The following is a 26791-nucleotide window of genomic DNA, read 5'->3' as shown; positions in this document are numbered from 1 at the left end:
GGTGGAAGCTTAGATTGATTCGAGAGCTTCCTTCTTTTCTAATATAAGCATTTAATACGAGTCATTTTCCTCTAAGTGCTGCTTTTGCTGTGTCCCACAAATTTTGATGTTTTTATTTCCCGTGAGTTGAAAAGATTTCCTCACCTCGCTGGCGGTTTCTCCTTGGACGCTGGGTTGTTCGGGCCCCATGATACACAGTGGGTGTCTCTGCAAGTCAGTCCACGTGGACACACCTGTTCTTCACAGGGGCCGCGGAGTACTCCAACTTGACATTCCATAACGCACCGAACTGCTTCCTTTCTGGCGAACGTTTAAATTACATTTGGTTCCCCCTCCCCCCTTTTTTTTTAAAAAAAAGAGCAGATGGTTTCTTTAGGAAGGGCTGGGAGGCAGCCTCCGGTGAGGCATCCGCGCGCTGCGGCAGAGGCCTGCCTGACCGTGGCTTTGCCCCGCAGGGCTCAGAGCCTGCAGAGCGCCAGGGCTGCTTACGATGACTACCGCAGCAGCTGCGACCGCCTGCTCCAGTTCTTGTCCAACATCCCCAGCTACGAGCCCCAGGAGACAGACAGCCTCAGCCAGATGGAGACCAAGCTCAAGAATCAGAAGGTAAGACGGCTGCTTCCACGTCTACAGGCATATGGTCACGGGGGCGGGGCGGGGTCAGAAGTCAGCAAGCCCCTTTCTAGGACAGCCAGGCAGTGGCTGCTGCTTGCCCTGGCAGAGCTGTGTCCTCGCGGGACCTTGGCCCTGCCTGGCCGCCAGCACCTGACTCTCTGAGAACAGGAACTGTGTCTCGCTCCCTCCTCCCTCCTCAGTGCCCAGCACGGCCCCGGCCAGAGGGGAACAGCGCAGGCTGGCTGAACGAGCGAATGGCTGCAGAAGCATGAGGAGCCCTCGTGGGGAAAAATCCCATTTCCGAAGTTCAGTCCTGGCTCCTCAGAAGGCAGCAAGGCCTTGGGGTGGGGGGTGAGGAACATGAGAACCCAACAGCCTAGACTCAGATCCACCCCAATTAGCCATGACCCGATGGGCAAGTCATTGAGCCTCTCTGTGCCTCAGTTTCCTCACTCATAAACTGGAGATAAGGATGGTGCTTAATGACCTCAAAGGACTGGTGGAGGATTAAAGGAGATCGTCTAAGTGAGCTGTCAGAACAGCGCTGACATTCTGAAGCACTCCATACGCATTCGTTTCCTGGTGAAGATAATTATCTTCTTGGCCCTTCTTCACAGGGCCTTAGAATTTCCTTTTCTAACAAACAAACGTATACAAGGAAGCCATTCCTTATACTTTGTACGACAGAATAATTTCAGATTCTAAGCAATCTAGCTACTTTATCAAGGTTTTGGTTTTTTTAAAATTTGACTTTTAAAGTCTCTGTTGTTTTACAGAACCTGCTAGATGAAATAGCAAGAAGGGAAGAAGAAGTGCAGAGAGTCTGTAGCCACTCCCAGCAGTACCAGCAAGCTGTCAAGGTGAGACGTGGCGCTCCCGCCCGGAGCGTCCACCGGCAGGGCCTCCTTCCGCCAGGCGAGCCTGGCCGTGTCCTCCTCAGGCCCTGCTGGCAGCCCTGCAAGCTGGCACAGCCCTCTGGGGAAACTGTATGGTACCAGGCATCGAAGACCAGAAAAGGGTTTTCTACTCTTTGAAGCAGTAAACTGGGTGGACTTGGCCCCAAGGAAAAGATACAAAAGAGTAACGCAGGATAAACAAATCTCTGTGACAGCGTCACTTACGGAAGCAAACTAGACAAACTAGAAATAGCCTAAATGTCCAATAGGAGGGGAACAGCTGAGGAAATTGTCACCCTCCCACCTGATGGATTATAAAGTCATCAAACTGATCAACCCAACAGGAGGGTCGGGAGGTGGTGACAGGAGACAGGGCGTATGGTGCAGTGTGAAATGAAGACAGCACAATGTCACACTCTCGGGGCCTGGGGCAGCCCTCTCTGGGGGTGCAGGGGCACCATGGGCCTTCTTTTTCTGGTTGGTGGTGGTTCTGGACATGGCTCTGGACTGCTGACGTGTCGTGGCTTCTCAGAACCCCCTGGCGGGCAGTGCAGGGCAGCTGTGGAGGAGCTCTGCGGGCAGCCGGAAGGGGTGGAAGAATGTCTCAGTCTCAGCCGCCCTTGTCTGCCCTCTGCCGTGTCTGTCTCCCAGGACTATGAGTTAGAAGCAGAGAAGCTGAGGTCCCTCCTTGACTTGGAAAATGGAAGGAGCAGCCATGTGAGCAAGAAGGCCAGGCTCCAGTCCCCTGCCACCAAAGTGCGGGAAGAGGTGAGCTCTGGGCCGGGCCTTCTCTGAGTCCCCACCCTCTAGGGAGTGTGCCACCCAAGCCTCAGAGATGCACTCACAGTAGGGGAAGCGGGCGAGAGCCCTCCCGGGTGCAGACGGTCTGTGAGAAGAGAATGAACTTGTTCTGGGGCGGCGACCCTGGTGCGCCCGGAGAAGCCCACGGGAGTTTTCTGGCCGGAGCACGCGTGTGGGAGGTTCCTACTTTGCCCCTCAAGAGGTACAGAAGGAGGGCTGATGTTATGAGCTCCTTCTGTGCATGAGGACACTACGGCTCAGAGACAGGAACTGCCGAGGTCCCTGCAGGTTTAGACTCCTGACTCTAAATCCACTTCTCTCCACCAGATGAGACTGTAGTCTAAGTCCAGGTAGGAAGGGGCAGCAGCTACCCTGTATCCCCAGAGGCCAGCCTTTCCAGGTGCTGTCCGAGCTCTCTCTCGCTTAGCCTGCTGACTGCTGTTTGCTGACTGCCCTCCTGCAGGAAGCGGCGCTGGCTGCCAAGTTCACCGAGGTCAATGCCATCAACAGGCAGAGGCTGCAGAACCTGGAGTTTGCGCTGCATCTCCTGAGGCAGGTAATGGATCTTAGTGAGACGTTCGACTCAAAACTGTCCCAACAAGCGAGAAATAAGACTCATTCTGCCTCAAAGAAACAGCCAGTGGGAGTGCCCCTTGCTAACACAGCTGGCAGCACCAGCGCAAATGCCGGCCCGGGCCAGTGCTTCTGTTCACATGCGTATAACTTACGCGTTCCATCCCACAGACGGTCGCTGAGTGCCCAGGAAAAGGGCACTCCCTTGTTAAGGTCCATAATGTCTGTGACAGCACTGTGATAGCGAGACACTGGATGCAATCACCATGGCTCGGCAGCGGGTGGTGAACTACATTAAGGTCCGCCCATAGGACAGGAGATGATGCAGCTGTTACAGAGAAGCAGCGCGCTGGCGGCCACAGCAGAATTCGCTCTCTGTGTTGTGTGATACGCAGAGCGCGCAGCAGGGCACTACCATTTGTGCAGAACAAATAAACACATGGTGCACACTAAAGACACACGGGTCTCAAAGGACAGATACCCTCTAGGAACAGGACCAGAGAGGGAGACTCACTTCACATCTTGTGCGGTTTTAAAATATTTTACCAGATGCACTGAAAAAACTGAAACTAGTTGTTTACTGTTTTCAGAAGTAACCCTAGAATTCCAGAGAACCCAGCCCTGAGGGATCCTTGGGGATCAGAGGACAACCAGTCTGACCTGTTCACAGTGACCCAGGTGCACTCCGGCCAGGTGAGAATGGCCCGTACGGAGAGTCTGCCTTTAACCATGCGCTGTCTTCTCCTTCCAGCAGCCAGAGGTAGCAGTGACCCATGAGACCCTGCAAGGGAGCAAGCCGGGCTCTGGAGCAGAGGAGACGTGGAAGATTCAGAAGGAGCTGGACGAGGAGACCGAGCGGAGGCAGCAGCTGGAGAACGAGGTCAAGAGTGCCCAGGAGGAAATCCGGATTCTGCAGAATCGGAGCCCCCAGGAAGCGGTGGTGAGGAAGGAGGTGCTGAAGAAGGTGCCAGACCCCGCGCTGGAGGAGAGCTTCCAGCAGATGCAACGGACGCTTGCGGAGGAGCGGCACAAGAACCAGCTGCTGCAGGAGGAGCTGGATGCGCTGCGGCTGCGGCTGCGCGCCCTGGAGCAGGAGGCCAGGGATGGAGGGCAGGAGTACGTGGTGAAGGAGGTCCTGCGCATCGAGCCAGACAGAGCCCAGGCTGACGAGGTCTTGAGGCTGAGGGAGGAGCTGGAGGAGCTGAGGCGGCAGAAAGGCACCCGGGAAGCAGAGGCGGTCCTCCTGCAGCAGCGCATCGCGGCCCTGGCCGAAGAGAAGAACCGGGCTCAGGAGAAGGTCAAGGAGAGGGAGGTGGTGAAACTGCAGAACGACCCCCAGCTGGAGGCAGAGTACCGGCAGCTGCAGGAGGACCAAGAGCGGGAGGGCAAGCTCAGGGAGAAGCAGGAGGAGGAGCTGAGCTTCCTCCAGGACAAGCTGAAGAGGCTGGAGAAAGAGCGGGCCATGGCCGAGGGGAAGATCACCGTCAAGGAGGTGCTCAAGGTGGAAAAGGATGTGGCAACCGAGAGGGAGGTCGGCAATCTCAAACGCCAGTACGAGGACGAGGCCGCCAAGGCTCGTGCCAACCAGAAGGAGAAGACGGAGCTGCTGCGGAAGATTTGGGCCTTGGAAGAGGAAAACGCCAGAGTGGTGGTGCAGGAGAAGGTGCGGGAGATCGTCCGGCCCGACCCCAAGGCAGAGAGGGAAGTGGCCAGCCTCCGCCTGGAGCTCGTGGAGCAGGAGCGCAAGTACCGGGGGGCTGAGGAGCAGCTGAAGAGCTACCAGAGCGAGCTGGAGGCACTCAGGAGGCGGGGCCCACAGGTGGAAGTCAAAGAAGTGACCAAGGAAGTCATTAAGTACAAGACCGACCCCGAGATGGAGAAGGAGCTTCAGAGGCTCAGGGAGGAGATCGTCGACAAGACCAGGCTCATCGAAAGGTGCGATCTAGAGATCTACCAGCTGAAGCAAGAGATTCAGTCCCTGAAAGACAGCAAACCCCAGGTGCAGACAAAGGAGGTGGTCCAGGAGATCCTCCAGTTCCGGGAAGACCCCCAAACCAGAGAGGAAGTGGAGTCTCTGAGGGCCAGACTGTTGGAGGAGCAGAAGAAGCAGGTGGATCTGGACAGGGAGCGGGCTTCCCAGGAGGAGAAAATCAAACAGAAGGAGGAGGAGCTTTCCCAGGTGAAGGAAAAGGTGGTCCCACGGGAGGTCGTCAGGTATGAGGAGGAGCCCGGCCTGCGGGCCGAGGTGAACGCCTTCACCGAGAGCATCGACGTCGAGCTCCGGCAGATCGACAACCTCCGCGGGGAGCTGCGGCGGCTGCAGCGCCGGCGAGCCGAGCTGGAGCACCAGCTGGAGGAGCTGGAGCGCGAGCGGCAGGCGCGCAGGGAGGCTGAGCTGGAGGTGCAGCGGCTGAAGCAGCGGCTGGCCGACCTGGAGGAGGAGGAGGGGGAGGCACGGGAGAAGGTGACGCTCAAGCAGAAAGTGGTGCTGCAGCAGGACCCCCAGCAGGCCCGGGAGCACTCCCTGCTCCGACTCCAGCTGGAAGAAGAAAGGCACCGGCGGCAGGTCCTGGAGAGTGAGCTGGAGACCCTGAGGAAGAAGCTCACCAACCTGGAGAGGATGGAGGTCAAGGAGAAGGTGGTCTTCTCCGAAAGCGTCCAGGTGGAGAGGGGCGACACTGAGCAAGAGATTCAGAAGCTCAAGAGCAGCCTGGAGGAGGAGAGCCGGAGCAAGAGGGAACTGGACGCGGAGGTGAGCCGGCTGGAGGCCAAGCTGTCGGAGCTGGAGTTCTCTAACTCCAAGTCGTCTAAGGAACTGGACTTCCTGAGGGAAGAAAACCACAAGCTCCAGCTGGAGCGGCAAAACCTGCAGCTCGAGACCCGAAGGCTCCAGTCAGAAATTGAAATGGCGGCAACAGAAACACGAGACTTGAGGAACCTGACTGCGGTGGACTCTGGGACGAACCTCGACTCCAGGCTGTGGTCCCTGGAGAGAGAACTGGACGACCTCAAGAGGCTCTCCAGAGACAAAGATCTGGAGATCGACGAGCTGCAGAAGCGCCTGGGCTCCGTGGCCGTCAAGAGGGAGCAGAGGGAGAACCACCTGCGGCGCTCCATCGTGGTCATCGACCCCGACACGGGCCGGGAGCTGTCCCCAGAGGAAGCCCACCGGGCCCGGCTCATCGACTGGAACATGTTTGTGAAGCTCAGGAGCCAGGAGTGCGACTGGGAGGAAATATCGGTGAAGGGGCCCAATGGGGAGTCCTCTGTGATCCACGACAGGAAGTCCGGCAAGAAGTTTTCCATTGAAGAGGCCCTGCAGAATGGAAGGCTGACCCCCGCTCAGTACGACCGCTACGTCAACAAGGATATGTCCATCCAGGAGCTGGCCGTCTTGGTGTCTGGGCAGAAGTAGGCACAGCCCTGCCCTCCATCTTCTTGGAAGTAGACGGCTGGCTCTCTCCTACCCAACGACCTCCTGCTGTCGTCTTCTCCCTGGCCCTGCGCTGGCTCCTAGTCTGTGCAGAGTGAGCATGTCACCCAAGCCCTGGCCATCAGGTTGCTCAGAGCGCAGCTCACCTACAAGCGGGACAGGCACTGGCTGAACCATCATTCAGCCTGGGTGAGTGACCCACTTGGTCCTCCGATGATTCAGGACGGCCCTGCCCTTCCTTTTTCTCCCTTTACCTACACACTCCCATCAATAGACTCCTTGTGTGACACCTGGAAGCAATCCGAAAACTACTAAAGCACAAGACGACCAAGGTGGACAAGCCCGCTCCATGGAGCACTGGCCTTTGCACACCAGACCTGCATCCTTCACACCCCCCTGGGAGTCTGGCTGAGAGCCGACCTTCCGTCAGAGGCATCCTAGTGAGACAGATCTGGGCGCTACGCCAGCAAAGGTGCAAAGAAGCCAGAATAGTGTCCGTCCCTCGGTGCTAGAGTGAAGGTTAATTGTCAGCCAGATTGTCCCAGGACAACGCGCCAGCAGAGAACGTTGGATTCCACGGGGGGCTGTGTTGCTGTTAGCCTGTCTCATGCCTTACATGTCCTGCTTATTCTCTCACTGGGGTTTAGGTATACTACATAGCTGACTGTTCACCAAGCCAATTTCGGGTTCTCTGTATCTCATGTATTTGCTAAGAGAAGGGGAGTAATGAGGAACTCTATTCACAGTACAGAAATAAACGCCGGTGGCTTGATCCTAACTTCGTGTAAGTGTGTTTCTTCACCTCTGGTGTGTCAGGCTTACTCCCCCACTGCTCTTGGCTTTCAGCCAAAATGGATACTCCATATATACCAGCTCCTACAGGAGGAAGGAGTATTTGCAAATACAGTAAAAAGAAAAGAATGAGAAACGATGTTTTGGAAACCTTGAAACAATTTATTGAGTTGCTTTATACAAGATTAACAATTTCCACACCACCCCCTAACACCAGCATAGTCGCTGCACAAAAGCCACAGCCCCTTTCACACCTACGAAACGGCGCCAGGGAAAGCCCTGCAGCGCCGCAGCCCCCCGGCCCGGAGCCTGCTCTGCCCGCAGCTGGGCCTGGCCGTGGCTGTGGAAGTCATTCACTCTCTCATTACCACAAATAAAGCATAAACAAGAAAAAGAAATCTCGTAAACTCCCCATCAAAGAAACATTTCCCTGAGGCAAGAGGCATCACTAGCTTCCTAAAATGAGGGTATCTGCTCCAGCTGCACACTCAACGGTCTCTGGGAGGGGGAGCCCTGCGGGGGGGACCGGGTGTCCTCGGCCGCCTGCAGAGTTCCCGCACCGCTCAGCACTCACCAACGGCCTCTGCGCGACTCTGAGCTCAGCAATACAAATCTCTTCTTTGGCTCTTTTGCTACTACCTAAGACTATTCTGTAAACAAACTGGAAACCCAAGCTGCAAAAAATAGATATAATAAAGGGATAAGGAATCCACTTAGCCCAATGTGAAACACGTGTGGGTTCTTATGTAGAAAAGAAGTCAGAGCAGAGGCCTGGCCGGGGAGCTGACAGCGGTCTCACCCCCCTGGAAACCCGGCAAACCTCTGCACAAACTCTGAGTTACTGAGCACTGCACCCTGGGAGTCAGGGACCAAAGAGCCGCCTGTGTCTCCACACAGGTGTACATTCTGAGGAGGCTCTTTATTCTCCACATATTTGAAATCACTTAGCTGGAGCAGTCAGTTCAGACACACCTTGCGGCACAGACTTCACAGGACAGGCACGTGCCCTAAAAATCCTTGTGAAGCAGCCACTGGTTGAGTGGGAAGAGCGTGGTGACGGGAGCCCAGGGGTAACTGTCCTAGTCTGTCTCTGATGTGCTCTCAAGCTCCCTGGCGCCTCGCCCTTAAGTCAGTGCACAGCCCCGCTGCCTGGAGAGCCCCAGGCCTCCAAGGCCCGTTTCTACATGCAGAGCCTGCTTCACAGAGGCCTGGCCCCACAGCTCTGCCTGAGAACAATTTCTAAAGAAAGCAAACTGGAATGTCTATCTGTGACTTGGAACCCCTCATATCCTCGGCCCTCAAAGAGATGAAGAAGGGCTTTGGGGCTCTGTAGTCCACCTGTATGAACTCTGGAAAAACAAAATGGGGGCCTGGCTGAAATGGGATTTGGGGGTCCAGATGACCTTTGAGTCAGGATGGCACAGATTATGATGCGCAACCGCAGAAAACTCAAAACAGGCTATGTCTTAAATACAGACATATGTTTAAAAAAGGTCTTCATCTGAGATCCACTCAGCTGAATGGACGTGTGTCTAATTCTGCTCCACCATAAAGGCACTGGAATTACGTCTTCCTATAATATGACGTGCGAAGAGCAGTCCCATTCTATCCAATGCATTTAATGGTAATGATGAAAACTGAGCCAAAAATAGGTGTCTTTAAAAATCCTATCACAATTGTTGAGTCTACAAAGGTCTTTTCTCTAAAAGAGCTTCATTGTCATGTTCGGCGGAGAAACTGGCCCCGACGATGAGCACACATTAGGTGTTCTGAGAAGTTTTCAGAGAGACAAGGTGTCTCCCAGCTGTGGCGTTAGCCCAGGTTTTTATCCTGTTGAGCACACAGCCTGAGGATGGGACGGACACCATGAGCATCCAGAGATCCTACTGTGGCCAGAAGGAGCCCCTGACCAGTAGGGCGCCATGAGGTACTCTGACCAAACGCCAGGGGATCGGGCAGACTTCACACACAGGTGTGCCAACCGCTCTGCCCTGCCGCCAGAGCTCCGAACGCGACCCAGCGCACTCCCCAGCCTAGAGCTGCCCCTCCAACGATTGTCCGTGACAGAGCCGCAAGGCCCGGAGCACCCGGCCAGTCAGTGCCTCTGGAGAAACACAGGGCTGCTCCCCTAACTGAAGGCACGTCACAAGTGCCAAGAGATGCTCCACTTAGCACTCACACCTTCTCCAGAAGAAAACCAATCAGCAGAAAGAGCGCAGTGATTATCCAATTTCCGAGACCTACTCCCCTTCAGCCACCGGCCTTTCCTCTGAAGAGGTCACAATTTCCGTGGTACACCGGACCCCTTCCCATGAAGCTGAGAAGCATCTGGAAAAGAATAAGCAAAAACAGACCACGAGTCTTTCAGGGTCTCTGATTTCCTGAGGCAGCAGTAACCAAACCTCAAGGGGATCACTTCTTAAAAAGCAAAAGACCTGGAACGCTGAGTGTCCTAAGGCTCAAACAAGCCAAGAAAGCCTTGAAGAGGTTGCGGGAGCTGCTGTGTTCACAGCAGCAACTGCACTATGCGACAGGGGCCACTTCAACTCGGCTACAGCTGCCATCCTGGGGCAGGCTGGGATGTCATGGTGAGGCCTGAGGATCCCTCAGAATTCAAGCCGCAGTGAGCAACCTCTCCCCATCAGGAGACCTCAGGTCCCAGGGCGCCCGCATTCTGAGTCCATGGAGGAAGGACGCAAAGCAGACGCAAGTCACACGGCTGAAGCGAGCAGGCAGCTCTTCACTTAGAACCACTCCCTGTAATCCTGCAAGCTGAAGAACATCCAGAGGGAGGAAAGCCTATTCACACAGCCTGTCCTAGCCCAGAAGCTTTTCTGATAGCTTCGGATACCCAGAGGAGAAACAGCAAAGAAACAGTACGAGAAAGCACTTTTCCCTTTTCTGCTGAAAACACCACAGACCAAGTCATGTTTCCAGTGACTCTTTGATTACAGTCACGTGTCACTTACGACAGGGATACACTCTGAGCGACACATCGTTAGGTGGTTCTGTCGTTGTGTGAACATCACAGAGTACTTGCACAGACCCAGATGTGCACAAGTGCTACACAGCTAGGCTCTACAGTACAGATCTTATGGGACCAACATCATACATGTGGTCCGTCGTTGACCAAAATGTCATAGGCGGCGCACGGCTGTGTTTTGTTTCCCTGCAAGAGCGATGTTCCTGAAAGCAAGCAGAGGCCATGCAGTCTCTCTTTAGAAACCACAAGCTCTCACCTAGGCAGCTCTGTGACCCCTACATTATGTTCACAGCTACAGTGACAGCCGCCAGCTGGCGGAGTGAGTCCTCTGCATTTTACTGCTTCTCCTGAGGAGAATGGAGTAACTGCTGACACAGGCTTAGCTCCTCAGTTTCTCTCTCTGAAGAAGCAACATTTCCATCTTGGACATTCACAATCCATTCTGGCACCCAGACGGCCTCTGGCATTCGCTATGAATGCGTCAGCCTCAGGACACGGGGCTGGGACCCAGAGCCGATCTGGAGCAGACAGGGACTCGATCTGGAGCAGACAGGGACTCAGGAGGTGCTGGAACCAATGCTCTCAGGGCAGCAGGTCAGGGCATGCCCAGCCGGGCGGCTCCCGGTCTCAGCCCCACCCAGCACCAGTCCACCAGGGCTACCGCACGCAGCTTCCTGAAGAATGGCTCTCCCCAACCAAGGTTGCCCCGTCGTTTGTGGAGCAGGCCTAGAGTAGTCGGAAGAGCAGGTGGCCAAAACCAAGATCCCCTGAGGCTTCACAACATTCCATTAGGTGCACGGGAAACTCGAGGTCGTGGGACGGGGCGAGGCAAACCACTCACTACAAGGGTGCTGGCCAGGGCATCTATGCCCTCTTCTCAAAGTATAAACCCAGGGCTTGTCGGGGTCCCTTGTGAAAGCCACTGCTCTACGCAGAGGAAAAGCAAGAGAAGAAGGGAGCGCTGGCCCAGCTCCCGCTGTGCCCCCAAATGCCTGCTCTTACGTCTGAGCTGAAGGTGGCTCGTCTCCTAGACACATGCGAACACCAGAGCCAAGGGTCCCTCCTGAAGCCTTGCCCCTGGACCTCCCGCTACTACTTGGACTTTCCCTTTCGCTTCAACTAAGTTTACAGAGCCGTCTGGTAGCCGGTGCCACCTGCAGGTGCAGCAGCTTGAATTTAAAGGCCTGCAGGAAAACCAGCACCATTACCCTTATCTATTTTCTTAATTCAAGAGGAAAAGCTGAGCTAAGGGTGGGGCCCCACTCTGCCTCGCACACAGGCCACCACAACTTCCTCTGTGATCACACGGGGCGAGGCCACTGAGTGGCAGTTCCAAATGGGAGCCCAGGGGAAATCTCAAAGCAGGAGAAACCTGTGCCTCTCTCTCTGAGTAGCCACAGAGCCAGAGCCTCAAAGGACAAACCAAGACAACACAGTGACGAGGAGGGGAAGACACTGAAACCCTTGGCAGCAGACAAGGCATCCAGCGGGTGGAGAGGGGACTGGCGGACAGTGCGTGTGGCACTCTGACCGCCTGGCAATTACCTGGCAGACTCTGCGGGATGTGGGTGGACACAGCAGCGTGTGGGAGAGGCGCTGCGTGGGGCGGGCTGGAGTGCAAGCCAGCCAGGAGACCTGAGAGAAAACAAAGGAAGGGAGAAAAGAACAAAACACACACATTGAAGACAGGAACGGAAAAGCACCTCTGGCGGTCAAGAGCCCCAGACAACCTCCTGTACCAGTTCTGGGTGAAAACCCCAAGGGGTGGGGGCTCAGCATGGTCCCCAGGGAAGCGGCCCAGGGTCACACACCAGACAAACACCGGAACCCGGGACACGACAACAGAACTTGTGGGTCACAGCAGAGGTGCTGGGGAACCTTCTGTACCTCCAGCCTGAGGAAAGGAAGGAGAGAAGCACTTACTGGGGCTGAGGCCATGGTGGAACGTCCCAGGGGCAGGACCGGTGACGATGGCATCCTTTGAGACCCCTGCTTTGGCAGGGGAGTCGGTGCTAAAGGAAAGCACGCGGAGAGGAAATGGGGAGATAATTCCCAGGGAGTTTGAGTTCACAGCCCCGGGCAGCTTTGGGCTGCCAGACTTGTAGGATGATGACAGCAGATTTAAGGGCGAGGAGCTCGTCAGCAGCACAGCCCCACTCGTTCCTTTCTGGGGAGGAAGCACACAAATGGGTCAGAACTCCAACCCCAGCCCCAGCTCTCCCAAACCAAACCTGGCAATGCACCAGGTGGGGACACGTGCATGTCCAACCACTGCCCCCATGAAGGCACCACACCCCCTACTCTGCAGTCCCAAAGGAAGGAAGAGGACGCTCCATGCACTGGCACGGAATGGCTCCCAGGACCCAGTGTTCGTCAGTGTTCGTTTTGAAAAGCAGGGTATTAAATATGCCTCCTTTATGCAAGAAAGAAAGAGAAGACTATTGTATCTAAGTATCCACAATGTATGTATTACGAGTATGTGTATATTTATATACATAACACTACACGGACACACACATATGTCTTAATTTGTTTTTAAAAAGAGATAGGGAAAAACCCTGGAAACAGACACACAGGTAGGTCCCTTGCAGAGGCGGCAGGAGCAGGGCAGAGGCAGGTGGGACCTCGCTGAACTTACCTTTCTATAGGTTTGTCTTTGTAATCACGTAGTTGTTTTACATATTAGAAAAACGAGAAAAAAAGAAAGCTCTCCCCATTTCCCCAATCTGCATCCAGATTTCTTGTAATTACCCCAGGCAAGCCTCATTAACACCCAGACTCTGTCAAACCGCCTTTGTCTGACCTGCAGAGTCCTTCAAAACCCAGTGGAGAGAATCACTCTTAGAAGGTGCTCATCTTCCTGGGGCGTGCACATCTCGGCATAACTAAGGACCCGATAGCTAGGAGGATTTGCATCTTCTGGTTTGAGAGACGGACAGGTAAGAGACTATGGAAGGGAAGTTTTGTGGCTCACTCTACGCCACCTGGATTCCAAGCCCCCATGCAAACATGGTGCACCAGTCCATTCCCTCTGCTTGTCCTCCTAAGGAGAAGCTTCAAGTTCTCCTGGCAGTCCTGCCACCAGAAAAGGAAAGACCTGCACACAGGAAGCCCGGTCCTCCTTCCAGTTTCCAGGTTTACTGTCCCTACCTGAACTTCACGGCAGACCTCACTCTCCGACAAGGGCAGGGCAAGCAGCAGTGTCCACACGACCCACAAGGGGCGGCTGCTGTGCTGGGATACTCACTGGCAAGGAGGTAGACGATGTCACGCTGCTGACCACGCTGGGCTTCAGGGAGGAGGTCAGTAACTTGGCCACTCCCTGGGTCCCACCACCAGAATCTCCATTTGGACCACCCGGAGGGGCCACCAGGGTCAGCTTCTGGGAGACGGGTGGTTTTTTCGCCGCGGAGCCTGGGACGGGTCGGCCGGCAGGCTGCCCTGCAGAGGGAGGCTGTACACCGGGGGGCAGGCTCCCGGAAGCAGAGCTCTGGACGGGGGTTCCCCCAGAGGAAGAGCTGCCACAAGAAATCCCGTGTTTGGGGACAGAGCCAGCAAAGGGACTGCTCTTGTAGGATGGCCCTGAAGAGCTGGCTGAGTGCTGTTTTGCTGGATGGCTCAGGGCAGTGGAGGACGAGGCTGAGGTCTTATGAGAGCTGCTGCCAGAGGCTGGCGTGCCTCCCGAAGACGCTGGCGTTGAGGGGTGAAAGTTCTGGCCTTTGGCTGCTGTCTTCACGAGCTGGAGGAGGGAGCGGTGACACTGTGGGGAGGAAGGCTTTGGGCCCTGGAGCTTATTGACAAACGGAGCTGGCGGGGTGAAGCTCTTTTGCTGCTGAGCGCCTGCATGAAAGACTTTGACTGGGGGGCTGGGCACGGGAGTGGCCGCCTGAGGGGCGTGAGACGTCCGTGGCAAGCCGTGGTGCTTTGCTTTGGACTGGTGCACTTCCGGCAGGCCCTTGCTGAGGGCAGCCTGACAGGACAGCTCCTTGTAGCCAGCACTCTCCGGTTTTTTCTCCTGAGAGGACTGCCCCAGTGCCAGAGCCTGTTCAGCCAGAAAATTGAGAGGTGACTGCAGAGAGCTAGAGGGTGGTGGGGCAGAAGGGCTGGGCTTCGGAAAGTTCCTTTTCTCTTCTGTACACAGAATGCCCGCGACCTTCTCTGCCGGCGCTTTCGAGGGTGCGGGCAGTGTGAACTCAGAGCTCCCGCTTGCTCTGCTGTTCAGTGCAGCCAGTTCCTTGGACACAGCCTCCAAGGAGGAGGCGGAATTACGGATCAAGTCTCCATCCAGCGAGTCCTCCAGGCTGATGGGAGCAGGATTAGCAAGGCTGCCAGGGGCCTGGGACGAGAGCTCCCTGGTCGTAGCCCCAAGGCTCAGGGTGCCTCCCGGGTGTTCTGAAGGCAAAGCAAGGGGGCCGCCAATCTGGCCTGATGGGATGGAAACCTTTTTATCAGGCTTAGTAGATGACTCCTAAAGGAAAGCAGAAACGCTGATGTTTAGAAATGTCCCGAGAAGCCAACACTGGCCCTCTTGTGAGGACACAAGTGTGAGAACCCCACGAGGTGCAAAGAACTGGACCTTCCTGTGTAATCGCACAGCAAGGGAGGAAGACAGGAGGTGCCATGTCTGTGGACTTGAAAATGCTGCAATGTCATCACCCTCTAGAAGCTGTCTGGCGGGGGCAGGCTCACCCAAGTATGCTCTGTCTCTAAGTACACACCCACCCACGGGCACTCTTCTCTCTTTCCAAACAAGTACCAGACTCGAGCAAAGATGCTCTCCCTACCGGCACGCACACTACCTCAGAGCGCGCCCAGTGCAATCAGAAAAGTATGTGTGGCATGAGAACCGCCTTAGTCGTCTTTTCCGCCTTGGTTTTTCCCAGCACCTGTCTCCTCAGTGGGGTTCAAAACAAAAGTCCTCTCAGGGCAGCAGGAACGGGTGTGTCTCCGACACTGCAGGAGCCCATGAGGCACTTAGGATACACAGTTCCTACCGCTCATTCTCATGGACTGTGAGGTATGGTTAAGGGCACTACAAAGCCTCAGAACTGGCAACAATTTTGGTAAAATAGCAATTTTTACTACATTGAGAGGTTTCTGCAATATCTAAGATCGTTTTCACACTGTGTTCTCCAACCACTGTACTTCCCTCCATTTCTGTCAGGTGAACTCAACAGAGCGACCCGTCCTGCCCCTTGTGGCTCCAGGCTAACCTGCACTTGGCTGGAATGTGTTCTTCCGTAAAAGGATGACGATGATGAGTGTGATACGTTAGTCTGACACTTTCACATCTGCTCTTCACTCCTCAGAGGGCTGTCAGGAAGACCTCATTTAATCCCACAATCCCAGGAACTGATTAGGTGGGTACTGTTTCCTAGAACTGAGGCTGGAGGGTACAAGTGGCCTGGCTTAGGTCTCTGCCTGCCAACCCCAGGACCCTCTGTTGGGCCAGGCTGCTTCTTGGTATCGCCTCAAGAGTGCCATCCCGACGAGCTGTCCCCCAGACCAGCAAAGCTCCATGAACTGCTCTGGTCACTTGGGAGGTTTCGTGAGCACGGCTGGAGAGATGAGAACAGATGGCACGTGACTTAAGCAGGCTGACTCACCTTCACCTTGATTTTGGATGGGGCCATTACTTTCTTCTTGGCCCTGTTCAAAGGAATGAACACAGAAAAGGTTGAGAGGAGATCCAAGAAGGAGATAAAAATGGCAATAGTTCTGAGAAGTGAAAACACAGACACTCACAGGATTGATGTCAGGTGCCCGTGGCCTCGTCTGCTCTCCTTAAACAGAGTCCTGAAACAAGCAGAACACTGAGCAGTTTGCGTAAGCCCCCTGAGAGCAGAGCCTCTGCTGCTAGGGCTTCCGTACCATCCCCACTACTCAGTGGCTATTGCTCATTAAATGGCAGTGGACTGGTGAGCTTCATTGCTGGTGAGAGGACCGAAAGTGGCTGCACTGGCCACATGGAAGCCAAGAGTCCAAGATTTACCAAAAAAGCTCAGGTTCGGCCCCCCACCTTCTCCCAGTGATTTTCCCCCTAAAGGCAGGAGTGCTTTGCTTATTGCCTATTCTCACCCCTTCCAAGGGTAAAATGTGGAGCGACCCACAGCATGTCTTCTTGCAGAGAAACCCAACAAAGTTTTCTTTATGCCCTTCCCTACATACCTTCACAAGCCCAATCTATAAGTGAGTAGAGCAATTCCGTTTAAAGAAGGGACACTGAGACAAGAAAAGGCTCCAGAATTTGTCCAAACCACAGAAGAATCAAGCAGAGTCAAGAACACGAGCTCCAGCAGGGGAAGCTAGGAAGATGGGGAGCAGCAAGCACCAGGAACCATCTCCCACCCGGACAACTGCACTGGCAGAATCTGTCTGATGGAACTATTTTGGAACTCTAGAGTCTGTTCAAGCCTTGCAACTTCCAGGGGGCACTTGGACAGGTAAATTGTGGTGAATTTCAGCTCTTAGCACAGCAGCAGCTACCCAACCCACACCCGCCAGACACACACCAGACAGCTGTGCACGTGCTCCTGGAGGGGCTTGCACACAGCTTGGAGGAACTAGGGCGGGCAAAAAGGACCCTGTCCTCCAAAGGTCAGGGATCTGTGCTCTGACTGCTGAGTGCTACTCCAGGATCCCAGTGGTGCAGACAAAGAGGAGGGAGGGCAGACAGCATTGTTGCACCTCCTCCCATTGGTGTAAACCCCTCCCCCTCCAGCTGAAGCGACTTCTAGGAGATTTAAAGGGCCAGCACCTCTTTCTAACCTTCATTTTTCAATCTTCCCCTTTCAGGAGCCAGACATTAAAGACTAGGACATTCAAAAACAACTGCATATGTAGGGAAAATTAGAAAGTGACTGCGCATGCCCAAGGAAAGGCTCAGAAGAGACCTAAGAAAACATTAAGTCTATACCTCAGGCTGATCCTCAGCACAGAAACAGTCTACAATCAAAAAACCAAAACAATAACAACAAAAAAAGCAAACCCTGGGGAAAGGAGAGAATCTGATTTCCAGAGTTACCACATTATGGGATCCAAATGTCCAGCATTCAACAAAAAAAATCACAAGCCATACAAAGAAATAAGAAAATGCGGCCCATTCTAGGGAAAAAAGAAATCAACAGAAACCGTCCCTGAAAAATCTGATGACAATCTACTAGACAAAGACTTTAATAAAAACAACTGTCTTAAAGATATTCAAAGAACCAAAGGAAGAAGCAAAAAAGGTCAAGAAAAGGATGTGTGAACAAAATGGAAAAAAAATAAAGAGATAGAAGACCTAAAAAGAAATCTGGAGTTGAAAAGCACAATAACTGAAACGAAAATTTCATTGGAGGGATTCAAAGACAGATTTTAGCAGGCAAAAAAAAAAAATCAGTAAATTTGAAAACAGGACAATGGAAATTATCAAGTCTTAGGAACAGAAAGAGGGGCTGGCTCCGTGGCTGAGTGGTTAAGTTCGTGCGCTCTGCTGCGGTGGCCCAGGGTTCAGATCCTGGGCACGGACATGGCACCGCTTGTCAGGCCACGTTGAGGCGGTGTCCCACATCCCACAACTAGAAGGACCTGGAACTAAGATATACAACTGTGTACAGGGGGGGTTTGGGGAGATAAAGCAGAAAAAAAAAAAAAAAGATTGGCAACAGTTGTTAGCCCAGGTGCCAATCCTTAAAAAAAAAAAAGGAACAGAAAAAAGTTTGAAGAAAAGCAAAAGAGGCTAAGGGACCTATGGGACACCATCAAGCAGACCAACATATGCACCACACACCATGCAAGTCCCAGAGGAATGAGAAAGGGGCAGAGAAAATAGTGGAAGATATAATGGCTTAAAACTTCCCAAATGTGATGAAAGCCATGAACATAAACACCCAAGAAGCTCAATGAACTCCAAGTAAGAAGAACTCAAAGAGACCGACACCAAGACACTTAATAATCAAACCTTCAAAAGCCAGAGACAAAGAATCTTGAAAGCACAAAGAGAAAAGCAAATCACCACATACAAGGGATCTTCAATAAAATTATCAGCAGATTCCTCATCAGAAGCTTTGGAGGCCAGAAAACAGTGGGCTGATATATTCAAAGTACTATAAGAAAAATACTGTCAACCAAGACTCCTATATCTGACAAAACTGTCCTTCAAGAGTAAGGGAGAAATTAAGCTATTCCCAGATAGATAATAGCTGGAGTTCATGACCAAAAAACACGCCCTGCAAGAAATGCTCAAGGCAGTCGTGCAGTGTGAAAGGAAAGGACATCAGACAGTAACTCAAAGTCATATGGAGAAATAAAGATCTCAAAAACGTAAATAAATGGGCAAAGGTTTTATATTATTACCTTTATATTACACCTTTATATATTAAAGATAACATTATCTTCATATTACAAAGGTAATAAAAAAAGCTAGTATTGTAGTAATGGTTTGTAACCGTACTTTCTGTTTTATACCTGATTAAGAGACTAATACATTTAAAGAAAAAAAATTAGTGTAAAAGCTAGTATTACTGTAATTTTGGTTTGTAACTCCAAATCTTGTTTTCTACATAATCCAAGAGACTAATGTACTTTAAAAAATTATTAGTTTATGTTTTCGGGGGCACAATGTATAAAAATGTAATTTTGTAACACCAACAATCAAAAGGGGTGGGGATGGAGCTGTAAGGGAGCAGAGATTCTGTATGTTGTTGAACTTACAGAAGTAAGCCCCTCATCAGTAATTACTTTAAATGTAAGTAGATTCAACTTCCTAATTAAAAGAGAAAGATTGGCAGAATGGATTGAAAACACGTGACCAAACTATACACGCTGTCTACAAGGGATTCCCTTGAGATCCAAAGACAAAATCAGGTTGCAAGTGAAAGGATGGAAGAAGATATTCCATGCAAATAGTGACCAGAGAAGAGCAGGGGGGCTATACTGACATCAGACAAAACAGACTTTAAATCAAGAAAGGTTACGAGAAACAAAGAAGGACATTCTACATCAACAAAAGGTTCGATACAGTGAGAAGACAGAATGACTATAAGCACTCATGTCGCTGACAAACCATCAAAATACATGAAGAAAAACGGACAGAATTGAAGGGAGAAATAGAGAGGTCTACAATAACAGTTAGAGACGTCGATACCCCTCTAGCAAAAATGGACAGGACAACCAGACAGAAGATAAAGAAACAGAGGACTTAATGCAATACATCACCTGGATCCAACAGACACAGAACGCTCTACCCAAGAACAACAGAACACACATTCTTCTCAGGTGAAGACTGGAGATTTCTCAGGATAGACCGTATGTTAGGCCACAAGTTAAGTCTCAATAAATTTTATAAGACAGATATCATACAAAGTATCTTCTCTGACCACAATGGGATAAAGTCAGAAATCAAAAACAAAAGGAAAACTGGAAAACTAAGAAAACTGTGGAAATTAAACAATAAAACTTTTAAACAATCCATAGATTAAAGAACAAATCACAAGGGACATTATAAAATACTTAAAAGATGAATGAAAATGAAAACACAACATAATAAACTTACAGGATGGAGTGAAAGTGGTGTTAAGAGGGAAATTTACAGCTATAAACGCTTACATTAAAAAACAAGAAAGATATCAAATCAGCAACCTAACATTACAACTTAAGGAACTAGAAACAGAAGAACAAACTAAACCTAAGGCTACCAGAAGGACAGAAATAAACATTAGAGCAGAGATAAACACAATAGAGAATAAACAAGAGAAAAATCAACAAAACCAAAAGTTGGTTCTTCAAAAAGATCAACAAAAGTGACAAACCTTTAGCTAGATGGACTAAGAAAAAAAGAGAGAAGAGTCAAATTACCAAAATCAGAAATGAAAGTGGGGCCATTACTCCTGATTCTACAGAAATAAAAAGGATTTTAAAAGAGTACTCTGAGCAACCGTATGCCAACAGACTGGACAACCTAAATGAAATGGACCAACTCCTAAAAACACAAAACCTACCAAGACTAAATTATGAAGAAATAGAAAATCTGAGCAAACTATAACGAGTAAGGAGATTGAATCAGTAATCCAAAATCTCCCAACAAAGAAAAACTCTGGACCTGATTGCTTCACTGGTGAATTCTACCAAACATTTAAAGATCCTTCTCAAACATCAATCCTTCTCAAACTTTTCCACAAAATTGAAGAGGTGGGAACACTTCCAAACTCATTCTATGAGGCCAGCACAACCCTGATACCAAAGCCAAAGACACTGTAAGAAAAGAAAACTACAGACCAATATCCCTATGAACACCGATGTAAAAATCCTCAACAAAACAGAAGCAAACAGAATCCAACAGCACATTAAAAGGATTAGACACCATGGCCAAGAGTAATTTATTCCTGGAATGCAAACATGGTTCAATATATGAAAATCAATCACTGTGAAACACCACATCATCATCCCACATGGTCATCTCAACTGACGCAGAAGCACCATTTGACAAATTTCAACACCCTTTCATGATAAAAACACTCAACAAACTAAGAATAGAAGGAAACTACCTCCACATAATAAAAGCTTTATATGAAAAACTCAGTGAACATCACACTCAATGGTCAAAGACTGAAAGCCTTATTCTCTAACATCAGGAACAAGGCAACAAGGCCCAGGTTTACCACTTCTATTCAACACGGTACCAGAAGTTCTAGACAGAGCAGTTAGAAACAAAACGCATCCAAACTGGAAAGGAAGAGTAAAATTATCTCTGTTTGCAGATGATATGATCTTACACATAGAAAACTAAGGATTCCGAGAAAAAATTTAGAATAAATGAATTCAGCAAAGCAGCAGGACACAAAGTCAACACACAAAAAGCAGCTGCATTTCTATACACGAACAATGAGCAATCTAAAAGGAAATTACAAAAAAAATTCCATTCACAAGAGCATCAAAAAGAATAAAATACTTAGGTATTAACTTCAATAAGGATATGAAAAGACTTGTACAATGAAAATTACAAAACACTGCTGAAAGAAATTAAAGACATAAACAGAAACACATCCCATGTTCATGGATTAGAAGATGATATTAAAATATCAACACTACCCAAAGCGATATACAGATTCAATGCAATCCCTATCAAAATCCCAATGACATTTTTTTGTAGAAATAGAAAACCCATCCTAAAATTCATATGGAATCTCAAGGCACCCAAAATAGCAAAAACAATCTTGAAAAAGATGAACAAAGCTGGAGGACTCACACTTCCTGATTTTAAAACTTCCTACAAAGCTACAGTAATCAAAACAGTGTGACACTGGCAGAAAGAAAGAAAAACAGACCAATGGAATAGAAATAAACCCTTGCTTACATGGCCAAATGATTTTTGACCAGGGTGCTACGATCACTTGGTGGAAAAAGGACCGTCTTTTCAAGAAATGGTGCTGGGAAAACTCGATATCCACAGGCAACACAATGAAGTTGAACCCTTAGTTAACATTGTACACAAAAATCAACTCAAAGTGGATCAAGGACCTAAATGTCAGACCTAAAATAATAAAGCTCTGAAGAAAACATTTGACAAAGCTTCATGACATTGGATTTAGCAGTAATTTCTGGAATATGACACCAAAGATACAGGTAACAAAACAAAATACAAACTGGACTTAATAAAATTTAAAAATTTTGTGCATCATAAGACACGATCCAGATTAAAAAAGCAACCCACAAAACAGGAGAAAATATTTGGAAATTATATATCTGATAAGAGATTAATATCCAGAATATATAGAGAACTCCTAAAACGCAACAACAAAAAAAACAAGCAAACCAATTCAAAACTGGGCAAAAGACTAGACATTTCTCCAAAGTTATATAAGTGGCCAATAAGCACATGAAAAGATGCTCAAAATCATTAACCATTAGAAAATGCAAATTAAAACTACAATGAGATACCACCTCACACCCATTAGAATGGCTACAATGAAAAACACAGAAAAACAAGTGTCGGCGAAGATGTGAAAAAACTGGAAACTTGTGCATTGTTGATGGAAATGTAAAATGAAAACAGCTGCTGTGGAAAACATTACGGTGGTTCCTCAAAAAATTAAACATAGAATTACCATATGATGAAGCAATTCCACTTCTGGGTATATACCCAAAAGAACTGAAAGCAGGATCTCGAAGAGACATTTGTACACCCATGTTCACAGACAGCAGCATCATTCACAACAGCTAAAATGTGGGAGCAACTAAGTCTTCATTAACAGATGAATGGATAAGCAAAACGTGGTATATACATACAAGGGATATCATTCAGCCCTAAAAAAGAAGGAAATTCTGTAATATGCTACAACATGGACAAAGCTTGAAAACATCATGCTAACTGAAGTAAGCCAGTTACAAAAAGACAAACACTGTATGATCACTGTATGAGGTACTTAGAGAAGTCAAAATCATAAAGACAGAAAGAATGGTGGTTGCCAGCATCTGGAGGGAGGAGGAAATGTGGAGCTATTTAGTTTAATGGATACAGAGTTTCAGTTTTACAAGATGAAGAATTATAAAGGTAGATGGTGGTGATGGTTGCACAACAATGTGAATGTATTTAAAACCATTGAACTACGCCTTTAAAAATGGTTAAGATGGTAAATTTTACGTTAAGTGTATTTTACCACAATAAAAAAAAATTGTTTTTAAAAGAACATTAGTTCCAGCTAACTTTCTGTGACTGTGTATTGCAGACGTAGTCCATTCATGGGAAGCTACATAAGACAAAGCGGCCTAAGAGAAAAGTCTGGATTCTAACTCCAATAAGTAGTCAGCAAATGAGGCTTCTGTTTGGAACATTAAGACGTTCCTAAGATGAATCAGTCTCTCAGCTTCTAGTAGGAGCCGTTATCTCAAACAAGAAAGGGCAGATTGAGGTGGCAAGAGCATGTGGCCAACTTCGAGCTGAAGTGAGACAACGAATAACAAAGACAAACCCCCCCAGATACCTTCCCTCTTCTAGGGAAGACTGAGAAGACCCCTTCCTAGAGACCAGAGTGCCCCAAAACTACTTGGGTGACATCAGATTCAACTAGACAGTGCTTCCCTGAGGGAAGGGACACTGTTGGCACAAAAGCAGCGCTCGGCTATTTCTTTTATGCGAGAATGCCCCACCTCATCCTCACACTGACCATACTGGCAGCTCGTGGGCTCTCACCTGGCCTGCATCCAGCCTTTGGGCCAGAGAGGTTTGACCTCGGCATCCAGAAATGCCTTCACGTAGTCCTCCCAAGACTGGGCCTTGTTCCTCTCCAGGTCATAGCTCTCTAGTTTTATCTTCACCACGTGGCAGAGCAGTTCCCTGAGGAGTAGGCAGAAGTGAGGAACTTCAAACCACCCCAAATGCTCCTTCAAGGTTTCAATCATGTGCTTCAGCAGCCCTGATTAAAGTAAATGATTCTAACCTTCATTAGAAACACAGGAACATGCTCAGACACTGGCCCCACAAACCCTCCAATGAGGCAAGGTCCCAGTTTGGGCACACCTGATTTCATCATTCCACTGGAATTTCTTCCGGGGTCCCATTATCCTCCTGCCCCCCTTTTCTTCATCTTCCTCCTCATCAGAACAAATCCGTTCTCTCTGCTCCTTGTCTTTCTCCTCTTCCAGCATCCTACAGCATGAACAGAATTAAATGGGACCCTAAGGTCAGCACAGGAGAACTGCTTCCTCCTGCCCACCGCCTCCCACCTCGTGCCTCCCCACCCTGGGACTTCTAAGATAAGAAGGTGAGAATACTGGAGAGAGCGATGGGACACACTTACTTAGCAACCTTGGCTTGTGTGTGCGCCTGGCATTCATCCTGGTACTTGGCCATCTGCTCTGGCATCGCCCTGCCAATGGCTTCCTTAAGCTTCTGGAGAGGCTCCTTCAGACGCCCCCCCTGCAGAGAGCAGGACATATCATAAGTGTGGTTCATTCTTATACTGAGGCACTGCAGGAATAATGGCCCGGAGGCAGTGCAGCCACAGATGCGGCATCTGTGCAGACTCACCCCCTCCGCTGGGCCCTAGAGCCAAGGGGCCCCACTCCAAAGCCATTTACCTGTTCACAGAGGTGAAGTTTTCGAGCTCGTTTGACCAGGGTGTCCTTGCTGCAGGGCAGGAATGAAGCAAGATAGGCATACACCCCAGAACGGCTCTGGCTACTCAGCTCCCGAGCTTGCACCTCTATGCTGAAGAACAGAAGAGGGTTACCAACGGCCCGCAGCTTACCGCAGCTTCTCCCGTCATAGGTCCCCCTACCACGAGAGGCAAGCTGGGAGCCAAGAGCAGGTCAAATCCTATCTCGTTGGTCACACAACGTAACTGAGTGGCCAGCGCAACAGCTCTCCAGCAGTCACCACATGAGAACTCCCAAACCTGATGAACTTGGCTAGGTAAAGCGGGTCAAGTCTCTCAGGTCAAAGACAAGACCAAGTCAAAGGTGGTCAAGAAAGAGAGCCCAAGAGAACATGCTCTGATGTACTGAATTTCATATACAAAACATAAAAGCTTTCAAACTGGAAAGTAATCGAGTTACTTGGGGTCGACAGGAAATACTTTCCTGCAGTGTTTCCTCTTTTTCCCAGTTCCCAGTTCTATCCCTGATTAGCAGGGCAGGGGACTCCTCATCCCTCCAGGGTCCCCATCTAGATGAGCAGAGCAGGATTTGTTCTTAATCCTTCAGCTCTCTGGATCTGGCAGGTTCCAGCAGGTGTTGCTGACACGAGCCTCTCAGCTGTGCTGACCCCCAGGCGCTCTCTACAGCCTAGGTTCCTGACCCAACTGGCCAATCCGAATCCTGGCCAGGCCAGGTCCTTTGCTAGACTATTCCCAAGTCTTGACACTGTTCTTACATGTGCAAAACCCCTCAGTTGTTGAGCAACAAGCTTCTTCTGCTACATAATGCAACCGGGAGAGAAGCTGGCAAAGCTGGAGGGCCAGATACAAAGAATCTGGTTTGGATTTATACGTGTGGGGTTTTTTTACTTTTTAATCCAGTTCATACAGTGTGGCATCTCAGAGGCTTGGGCATTTGGCAGAAGTGTCACAGGATGATGTACACTGGCTATGGGAGCAGAAGTGAGAGCAAGAGGAGACTGAGCAGGTATGTTGAAGGGCACCCCAGGAGAGCAGGGCCCTGGGCTATACCAAGTTGTCTCCTCCTTTGCTCAGAGACAGGCAAGCCACACCTTCTCTCTTGCCTCATCTCATACTTGCCAAGAAATCCTCTTTCAACAGGTCATGATTATCATATACAGTGTTCTAATAATGCTTGCTGCCTAAGACGAGTAAGGTCTATCATTTCCTAGAGACAGCTAATTGGTGTCATTCCCCCCCCCAACCCTTTTATAAAAGAACAACAAAAACCAATTTTTTTTTAATCTCATCAGTGGTCACCTTTACGCAGTTCAATCATACTCCCACTTCCCCTGGCCTGCTCAGCCCAGGCATGGTGACAGCAGATACAAAGAACAAAAGATACTCACTCTAAGAGGATGCCATTAATATCCTGGGTGAAGAACTTCTGTCTGCTCTCTCCCTCGGCAGCTCTGGCAGCCTGGTTCACAGCAGACAGTAACATCTGTTAGTGGCCTCTCCCCACACAGCCCTCACACTCACCCACAGGCACAATAGCAGTCGGTCCCTAGAGAACACCTGTCGACAAAATCCTCACCATGCCCTTCCCTGCTTAGCCCTAACCCCAGATTAAGTTCATCCGTAATCACTATATGCTCCAGAAATGGTAGATGCAGCTCTTCTCAAATGCCGCTGAAGCATGTAGGGACTGTCCTTCCTTCCAAGACTTGAAACAACAGTCACATAAAATAAGACCGCAGAGTCAAAACAGTCGCGACACATTTGACTCAGCCAGCAAGCTAACCCCTGTGCCCAGCATCCCATCATCTAAACTGAGTTGGAATTTCCATACATCTACCATATAAAAACGATCAAGAACTTTAACAAATCTGCAAATTCAAAGGCTTTCATCCACCAAAATAATAATAATAATGATGATGTGCTTTCGCATTTAAGGACATTCTAATTCTTTGAAAATTTATAATCTACGTACGGAGTATCACAAACTCCACTACCCAGATCACTGGAATGACTACCACACCTTGCCCTCTATTAACACAAGGTACAGCAGGTTACTCTGCAGTCTTTGGCTTCTCATGAGAAGACAGGGAACCCCCCAGAGGGCAACCTGGAGCCCCCGAAGCAACCACAGCAGGCAGCTGAGGCACTGAGTGCATGAGCGAGGAAAGGAAACTCTGCCGAAGTCTGACCCAGTGCTCCTCCCATTTGGCTGCACACTGGAACTACCTGGCAGCTTCCCCACCCTAGACCAATCATGTCAGAACCTCTGGGGCTTGTCCCAGAGGCCCAGGAATCCGTACTCTTTAAAAGAGTCTGCCCAAGCATCAGTGCGCTTTAAAAGTAACTCAGGCAACTTTAACATGCAGAGGACTGAGAACCACTGATCCAAACCCAAGAGTTGCCGGTCTGAAGGCTTCAAGCAAAATAAAATTTCAGGCTTGATATATAATAATGATGGCAAACAGAGGCAATAAAGTGGCTGTCTACCATGAACTCATCGATCCTGGTCCACCCCTCTGAAACAGCAGGCACTGATAACCACCCTCCTCTCCATCCCGCCACACTTGCCTCCTCACCTCGTATCCTCTGGGTCCTCCTCCTA

The 26791-nt window shown here is 49.9% G+C and overlaps 2 protein-coding genes across 4 annotated transcripts in view; one reads left to right on the top strand and one right to left on the bottom strand.

Annotated features, from left to right (window-relative positions):
• The window catches only part of PPL (periplakin), a 43271-nt gene extending 36175 nt beyond the window's left edge, over nucleotides 1-7096 (top strand). For both annotated transcript variants that reach the window (XM_046665861.1, XM_046665862.1), the window contains 5 exons: nucleotides 456-606; nucleotides 1392-1475; nucleotides 2163-2279; nucleotides 2776-2868; nucleotides 3637-7096. In XM_046665861.1, coding sequence (XP_046521817.1) covers nucleotides 456-606; nucleotides 1392-1475; nucleotides 2163-2279; nucleotides 2776-2868; nucleotides 3637-6300 — 3109 coding nt within the window. In that variant the 3' untranslated portion in view covers nucleotides 6301-7096. The remainder of the gene's footprint in view (nucleotides 1-455; nucleotides 607-1391; nucleotides 1476-2162; nucleotides 2280-2775; nucleotides 2869-3636) is intronic.
• The window catches only part of UBN1 (ubinuclein 1), a 36540-nt gene continuing 16659 nt past the window's right edge, over nucleotides 6911-26791 (bottom strand). Inside the window, exons 8-18 of one of the 2 annotated variants that reach the window (XM_046665863.1) lie at nucleotides 25578-25648; nucleotides 24152-24281; nucleotides 23872-23990; nucleotides 23592-23720; nucleotides 23265-23408; nucleotides 15839-15889; nucleotides 15700-15742; nucleotides 13341-14561; nucleotides 12017-12260; nucleotides 11639-11728; nucleotides 6911-9438 (exon numbers count right to left, since the gene is read on the bottom strand). In XM_046665863.1, the coding sequence (XP_046521819.1) occupies nucleotides 9389-9438; nucleotides 11639-11728; nucleotides 12017-12260; nucleotides 13341-14561; nucleotides 15700-15742; nucleotides 15839-15889; nucleotides 23265-23408; nucleotides 23592-23720; nucleotides 23872-23990; nucleotides 24152-24281; nucleotides 25578-25648 (2292 nt within the window). In that variant the 3' untranslated portion in view covers nucleotides 6911-9388. The remainder of the gene's footprint in view (nucleotides 9439-11638; nucleotides 11729-12016; nucleotides 12261-13340; nucleotides 14562-15699; nucleotides 15743-15838; nucleotides 15890-23264; nucleotides 23409-23591; nucleotides 23721-23871; nucleotides 23991-24151; nucleotides 24282-25577; nucleotides 25649-26791) is intronic. The other variant, XM_046665864.1, reaches the window with a different exon arrangement.

The sequence above is a fragment of the Equus quagga genome, chromosome 7 (genome assembly GCF_021613505.1).
Source record: "Equus quagga isolate Etosha38 chromosome 7, UCLA_HA_Equagga_1.0, whole genome shotgun sequence".
NCBI classification, from domain to species: Eukaryota; Metazoa; Chordata; class Mammalia; order Perissodactyla; family Equidae; genus Equus; species Equus quagga.
This window is presented reverse-complemented; position numbering and strand designations above follow the sequence as displayed.